We start from the raw sequence: 8309 nt of genomic DNA on the forward strand, positions 1-8309 counted from the left end.
TCTGAATTAATCCGGCCTAAACTTTGGATATCCATTGCATTAAGAAAACAAAAAAGACCATTCCAAGCCTCAACTAAGTACACAATCATCAGTAATTACAAATATGGATTCTAACTACATCCATACAAAAAAGAGGCAAAAAGTGAGAGAAACTCAAATATACAATAAGGAGGAAGAAAAAAGAAGAAATCAAAAGAGATTAACCTGAAGTCTCGAGTTCAAGCCTGGATAATATAGATCTTCATGTAATATCAAACATTTCTCCTTTAATTAAACTTACATGACGTAAATCTGAATTAATTTGGCCCGAACTTTAGATATCCAATGCATTAAGGAGAAAAAAGACCATTCAAAGCCTCAACTAAGTACACAATCATCAGTAATTTACAAGTATGGATTCAACTACATCCATACAAAAAAAGAAGCAAAAAGTAAGAGAAACTCAAATATACAATGAGGAAGAAAAAAAAAAGAAGAAATCAAAAAGAGATAATCAGAAGTCTCGAGTTCAAGCCTTGAGAATATAGATCTTCCGATAATATCAAAACACTTCTCCTTATATAAACTTTAGATAAAGGAAAGAAAAGAAAGGACTGAAAAAAGATGTGAGCAATTTCATTAAAAGTCATCTATCCATCATTTCTGGAATTTCAGGGCTCTCTGTAATGCTTTCTAAACTTGGTTTCCATCCACAAGTAACTTTCCCTCTATTTCTTTCAATTTCACCCAAAACTTCCTCTAAATTTTTCACTTCTTGAAATTTCAGCTTAAGAAGTAGCCATTCCAACTCTTCTTTAGTCAAAACTATTTTCAATCTCATATTTGTTTTTCCTTTTTCCATCTCAACATTTTCCTTTATAAATTCCCCTGTTTTTTCTTCTTGCACCCTTAATTCCTCTATATTTCCCCTTTGTAAACATGTTTCTACACAATTTCCCATTATTTTAAGGGTTTTTTCAGCCAAAAAAAAAAAAGGATTTTCTTTCTAAAAAGTGGGAAAAAAATTCAGAGGGGATTGAGAAGAAGAAAAACAATAATTTAGAGAGAGAAAGGAGAGGAAGTGTTAACTAGAGTTGCATGTGAGAGTGGGTGAAGAGACATTTTATAGATGTTGAAATTGAATAATTAAAAAACTAATTGGATTAGTTAATTTGTCCATGTTAATGTTATTTGCAAGTACTGGTTTTGACTGAGTATTTGTAACTATTGAAATTTAGCATTTGAAGTACTGGTGAAATATTGAACCCTTCTTCTTCTGAAAATTACGCTATATATAAGGTTAATCTTATTTTACGTATATGTAGATGTTGAATCCCTCGATAAAGTCTTGTCTACGTCACTGAGTAACACTTAGCTAATGTTATTAATGATAAGATTGAGCTGGTGAATTTTTCCAGTTCATTTTTTATAAACTTTAGAGTTATATTTTGTAATTTTGCTCTCTAATCACGAGAGCAATAGTGTGCTTTAGTAGTACCAACTCTCCTCTATAGGAAAGAAATAAACTATTTAAGAAGTTTCCTTGATAGAAGATTTATTTTAATTTTGGAATATATATGTCTTATCTTTTTAGTTATACTAATCATTGTCGTGTTAAATAGTAGATAAACTGAACAAGCCCGTGACTTACAGGGTTTTTAATTAGTTGAAAATAGATTACAGTATGAGTACAACTAGCATTTGGTGTGTGATCTGTCTTGTTTTGTCTTTTTCTTTTTTCAATCAAGTTTTTGGTTGAGGAGAATATTGAAAAATGTCGGTCTTGAATTTCTTGGAAAAGACTATTGCCAAATCAAGATTCTATTATCCTTCCATATTCATATTTCAATAGTTAGAAAAGATCTTATTAAAATACATAATAAGATGCTTAAATAACGGGGAGAGTGATTTTTGGCCCTTTACAAATTTTTTTTAGTTTTATGACTTTTTTACTAGAGATCTTCATTTTTTACACATAAGAAATCTGAAAAAGACATTTTCTTCTATTCAAATTGTAAGAGGCCAAGAGATCCTATCTCTAACTTCACAATTACAACCTTTATTCGAATATATGATATGTAAAGAGGTGATAACACATGACGATCAATTCTGAAAGACCATTTTTTCATTAAAAGATGCCTAGCTAACTGCCACGCTGATTATTTGGGGGAAGATGGAACACTATGAGGTGGGTATGGCAAGCAGGGGTGGAGCCAGTAAGGACAAAGGGGTTCATCCGAACCCCCTTCGGTGAAAAATTACACTATATATACAAGGTGAAAATTATTTTTTTATGTATGCATAGTAGATATTGAACTCCCTCCGCTTCTTTATTTGTCTACTTCTTTATATATTTGAACCCCTTTAGTTAAAATCCTGGCTCCGCCACCGATGATAAGTTGTTATATGCATACAATTATTTACCTATAGACGCTTTCGAGCTCTTATAAAATGGTCACAAAACTAAAATGAGTGTGTGAAGAACCAAAAATCCATTTCTCCCGCGTGCAAATTGGAAGTCCAATTAGTCTTTTTATAGATCTAGCTAGTGGGGTTAAATGTGTTTGTTTATTTGCCTTCTTTTTGATTCTTTTTACATTTTAGGTTATAAAGGTTGTCCAACTAGTCTTTTTATAGATCTAGCTAGTGGGGTTAAATGTGTGTGTTTATTTGTCTTCTTTTTGATTCTTTTTACATTTTAGGTTATAAAGGTCACAACTCTGCCTTAGTTAAATCAATGATTGAAAGTGAATAAACAGTAGACAATGTTGACATTTGTGGAAAATATATCAGTAGAAAGAAGCAAAAGATTTATCATAACTCATAAGAAGACATCTTTCAATGCTGCATGTGACTGACCCCAACATGCCCCCACGCATCATCTAACCCCCAACAAATTGGATTGGAGCGTCTTTAAGTGCCAACAAGCTCACATTTTCTGTCTTTTTCTTTGTAATAATGTTATCCCCGTTGGCTTGTACACATCTAAACTATTTCATCCAATATTTGTGGTTGGGAGAGGGGTAGAAGGTTTAAGTATAAACCATATATAGTCAGACTTCTATATAATAGATAGAAGATTTTACTATAACGTTCAAGTTTCTTTTGAATCAAATTTCCATTTTATATTATATTATATTATATGTACTTTATAATAGTTTTTCGTCATAGTAGTAAAAAATAATCGATGTCGCCATAGAGATGTTTGATTATATTTGTATTAAGAGATTAATTAAATATATACAAAAATTTAATCCAAAATCCAGTTACTAATATCTAATGTCGCTATTGTAGAATTTAAAGTTTATAAAGTTTAAATTCTGATTCCGTCTTTGTAAGTTGCCTTTCATCAAGTACTGAGTAATTCTGCCTACTAAAATATTAGGCATATTGAAAAAATTATTTTGCATTTTTTGTTGCTACTGAGATTTTATTCCCTAAGCTCTCGTGATTTTTATACTATTTCATTTGACAGCTAAACCACACACTTAATGGGTAAACAAGGTCACATATTCTTAGATTTAGCCATGTGAAATCAAGATTTTTCTTTGATACGGTTGGAAAAACTTAACCTTATACTTTGAAAAGAAAAATAGAAGCTAAATAAGACAGGTTACCTTACAACAGATAAAATGACTTAACGTTGTCAAAAATCTTCTAGTAACAAGTTGGAACACTTCTTTTGTTCTTGTATTTTGCTCAAACTCATCAGTACCTCTTTGCAAGTTCAATAGTTTAAATTGTATTTACTGTTAGTGAAAAGTTTTTTTTACGCCCTGAAAATAAGATAGGTTACCTTACAACAGATAAAATTACTTGATGATATGAAAATTTCTTGCACAACTTAAACTGCTTGAATCACCAGCTGGATGAATATATGCTTAAAGCACAAATCTGAATTTTCTTAAACAGAGTAACAAGACCACTTACCTAGTGACTTGTCAAACAAAAATGCTTTTTAGGAAGCTTTTACAAAGTAAACTGGGCTTTATGACCTTTTTTCTCTTTGAAAACATTTTTTAACTTCACCTTTTGAGTTTTGACCATTTTCATCAGAGGAAGACAGGTAGTTATACAAACTTTATTAATTTAAATAACCATATACTTTATGATCAATTTCCATCAAGTGAAGATTTCTGTTTCTGATTCTGTTTCCCAATTTCCTGCCTAATAATGGTCAAGAGATGAACTTCCATTTGGAAATGTTAGGCTAGAGCACCAAAAGATCAAGCCTTAGCGAATATACAGACACTATTATGACTATGCACTAAAATTTTTAATACAAGAGGACAAAATATAGCTAGGAAAATACCCTTTAATTCTTTATTTATTATGCATGGACAGATGTAACATTCTTGTACGTGGACTAGTTTGATGACTAATTAATTTGCTGACTGATTCTTCTCTCTTAAAGCGTCAATATTTTGTTAAGTAGCCCTTTGAAAATGTTACTTCAGCTTCTGATTTTTAAGCATTATGAGAGTGCTTTTTTTTTTCTTTCTTTTTTTAACTACTTTTATGATTATGCAAAAGCGACAGGTCCACGTAACAAACTAGTTCCCTTCGCCGGAAAATCTCACTATATCTATAAGGTTAGGATTTTTTCTTATGTATATATAATAGATGATAAACCCCCTTAATGAAAATTCTGTCGATCATCATTGTGCATACCATATCAAAAGAAGCATAAAACGTGTTTGCGCATAGATTCTTTCACTTAACTATAATTAATTAATACATATTTTTATTTTATTAAATCACTTAATTATAATAAGTTGATATAATTAAGTGTAAACATCCCATGTGTATAATGTTTTACCATATGGGACCTTGCGGTTCGTTAAGCTGGCGTTGTCATATGTAATCTAAGGCACATGCGGTGGCTTTAATTTTTGGCACCATTCAAGGCTATGATTTAGTTTATAGTCCTTATGGTCTAGGTTAAAAAGTTTATTACTACTATATATAGACACTAGATAAGTTAAAACACCCAGGTTTATAGTCTAATCTCTAGTGGTATAAGTGAGAGCTAGTTTTCTATGCTTTAATTTCACCCAGCCAATCAGTCACCCCAAACATTAGGTGGCTTTTGTTCAAATAGTATATTTGTTAAGAAATTAATTAAAATGTGCATTGTACACATATTAAAGATAGAATTCAGTTATTAGTACTTGAAGACATTGTTTCAAAATTCAAAATTCATAAAGTTGAAATCCTGGCTCCGCCTCTAATTCTCATTATCTCCTTCATCTTCCTATATCTGATCCCCTATGTAATTGAGAAATTTGAAGGAAAAAAAAAGGTGAAATTAGTAAGGGATATTGTGAGATAGTTGAACTCGTGCTGCAACCCTTAAAATGGAGAACCTTTTACTAGGAGTTTTTTATTTTCTTGATGGACCTATCAAGTAATAATTTGGACTAATCGGGTCAGTAAATCGAAATATTTGGTGATTAAACCTATCCAAAAGAAAAGGAGAGAGAACTCTTCGTTCGAGATTGAATGGCCAAAATGAGTTTAATATCGTGGCATGATGAGCAGACGAGGCATATATGTTGGGAACAAGTCAAGAAGGGTAATTAATTTATCTCACCTTTTATCATTCTAGTTGTCACAACCCAACCCCGTAGGCCGTGACTAGTGCCCGAACTGGGCACCCGAACACACTCATCAAATCCAAATCACATACAGATAGCGTATACGGGCACAAATATCACACGCTGCCTCAAATTATATCAAACTGTCTCAGACACATTTCAAACACAACCATATATGTACATATATATCAGAAGCCGACAAGGCTATCAAATGGCGCAACGGCCCAAAACATATACAAACGCACGCCGACAAGGCTGCCATGGCAAGTGGGATCATACAAACACACCCGTACAGAAGTAGGCACAAAACCCACATATACGTCTACAGACCTCTAAACAGACAGACCGAATCATATGGCGGGACAGGGCCCCGCCGTACCCCTGAACAAATACATACATATGCAACGAACGAAGATATATACCAAAATGTAGGCTCCGGAATAAGAGGAGCACTCCAAACAGCAGAAGAGGGTGTCCTAAACGGCTGGATCACCAAACTGTGTGTCTGCACCTGCGGGCATGAAACGCAGCCCCCCGAAGAAAGGGGGTCAGTACGAAATATGTACTGAGTATGCAAAGCAGAAGATACAGAAAACAAATCTGAAAATATAAGTCATGCATAGGGCACAGAGAATATGGTCGCCCGCCCGTCGATGGCGCCATAACACAGCATAACACCAAAAGGTTCAAATCTCCGTATCCCCGTCACACATCATAACACAGCATAACGCCAAACATAAGTGGAACCCGGCCCTCTAGCGAGTGGCTCGGTGAACCATCAACACAGCATAACACCGGAATATATCAAAGTGCGCACGACAACAGAACCGGCCCGGGACTCGGCGAAAGATATAACAGAACGCACGAGTAGAGTCGTGAGTAACCATATGCATAAAATCATTATCATGGACTCAAATATAAGTAAAATGACCATACTTGAGAATCGAAATAATAGTCATACCAAATTCTTTCAAAAGTCATCCGAATTACATAAAGGAAAGTCGCGGGACCTACGGACGGGTATAGACCCGAGCCGGGCCCGCCTATGGAGAACATACTCATTATACGCCATACAAACTCCTACGAAAATATCGAAGCAATCCGAGCTTTTATGTGAAAGATACGGCATCCATAATTACAGAATTAAAACAAAACTTTTTGTGAAACATTTGGAAATCAGTTATTTCGAAGACATAAGGATTCATATTTCATCACATCAAACATACGAGTGCCAAGAAATATATAAGAGTCATAACGTACTCGGATTGCGAATTTAGAATTTCCTTGAGGCTCGTGATATAACCTATGTATAACTAAGGCATGCCAAAAGAAGGAAGGTTTGAGCTTTACATACCTCGTACGCACTCCAAGCTAGCCCAACTCAAGCTAATCCCAACCTACGCCTCGGGCTCCCCAAGGTCTACAAATACGCCAACGAATATCAAACATTAGACATAGGAACTTAGGCGATTTACTCCAAACTAATACTCAAGTCTACAGAAATTTGGGCAGCAATTCCCCTGTAAAAAGGCCAACCCCGAGAATTTAACTCGGCCAAATCAACAATCACAACAACAATAACCAACCTAACAACCCCAATGACCAATCCGAAAGGCAATATAACAATAATAACTCTCTTTTACAACATTCATAATATTCAATTCGACGGCTTACATTCAAGCCACATCACCGCTCATACATTCAATTTCCAACCCGAACCCATACCAACAATAGTCAAGGACATTTTAAACAACTTACACAACATTTCCAACAATCCAACAATTGCTCCAATTTTCCCGAAAACAGTCCCAAACCCGAGAACCTCGCTATACACACTTCCGACTTTCGAATCATGATTTGCACCAATAATCCACATTCTAACAATGCTATTCTCATAAAAATAAAAATTGCATTACTTGCACATAATTCTCCAAATCAGTCCGCAACACTTACCATATCAACTTGCGACATTAAACTCTCATTTCCAACATAAAAGTCATCACAACAACCACTAAAACACTAAGCGACATTAATGCGTTTTTTGGCATATAGTATGACCCACATTCGGCTACTACCACATATGCATTTATTAGTGATTCTTAGCCATCCTACACACTACAACAATTAAACATGCTACATAAGAACAATTCATCACCTCAACCACACAACATACACACGGCTAACACACCAAGCACACGACCCACTTCCAACATACCCTATCTCATGATTTTCGTCCATTTTAGCATACTACAACATGCATACAACATTTATAACACATAAAACAAGATCAAATCTTACCTTTCTTCTTCAACTCCACACTATGCCTAGGGTTTGCGATCTACTAAACGGATGGCTTGATCGCTCCAACAACACTTCCACGTTACTAAGGGACCTCCAACTAGTGGATTTGCACCAAAGAAATATTTTTGGGGTGGCTAAAATTGGACTTGGTTTTCTTGGTTCTTGGCCGAATGGTGTTGGTTGTTGTTCTTCAACTTCTTGATTTATTTTTCTAAGTGTGGAAGTGCTAGAAGATGACTTAGAAGTCATCTTTTAGGCCCCAAGATGAGCCCTCCAAGTGTCCATGGTCCACACATGTGTTGGACCATTTAAAATTGGCCACAAAGTGTGTGGGATCACTTTCAAAGCCACATGACCAAAGGGCCTCTTTTGCAAGATTTTCAACTTCCAAATATATGATTTTTGGTCCCAACTTTTCCTAAGGGTTCCATG

At 34.8% G+C, this 8309-nt stretch overlaps 1 protein-coding gene and 1 long non-coding RNA gene across 2 annotated transcripts; both read right to left on the reverse strand.

Annotated features, from left to right (window-relative positions):
* Positions 1–625: 625 nt before the first annotated feature.
* LOC132637064 (uncharacterized) lies at positions 626–940 on the reverse strand. Its single transcript, XM_060354212.1, has one exon. The coding sequence runs from the start codon at positions 938–940 to the stop codon at positions 626–628; it is 315 nt and encodes a 104-aa protein (XP_060210195.1).
* Positions 941–5690: 4750 nt separating this feature from the next.
* On the reverse strand, positions 5691–8098 carry LOC132638052 (uncharacterized). Its single transcript, XR_009581591.1, has 3 exons — positions 7875–8098; positions 6931–6996; positions 5691–6087 (listed from the first exon to the last, which is right to left on the reverse strand). It is a non-coding gene; the product is annotated as an uncharacterized LOC132638052 (long non-coding RNA).
* Between the last annotated feature and the right edge of the window lie 211 nt (positions 8099–8309).

This window comes from Lycium barbarum, chromosome 4 (assembly GCF_019175385.1).
Source record: "Lycium barbarum isolate Lr01 chromosome 4, ASM1917538v2, whole genome shotgun sequence".
Classification (NCBI taxonomy): domain Eukaryota; kingdom Viridiplantae; phylum Streptophyta; class Magnoliopsida; order Solanales; family Solanaceae; genus Lycium; species Lycium barbarum.

Bases quoted from the DNA above. Each gene is read 5' to 3' on its own strand.
- LOC132637064 (XM_060354212.1), bottom strand. From the start codon at position 940: ATGGGAAATTGTGTAGAAACATGTTTACAAAGGGGAAATATAGAGGAA.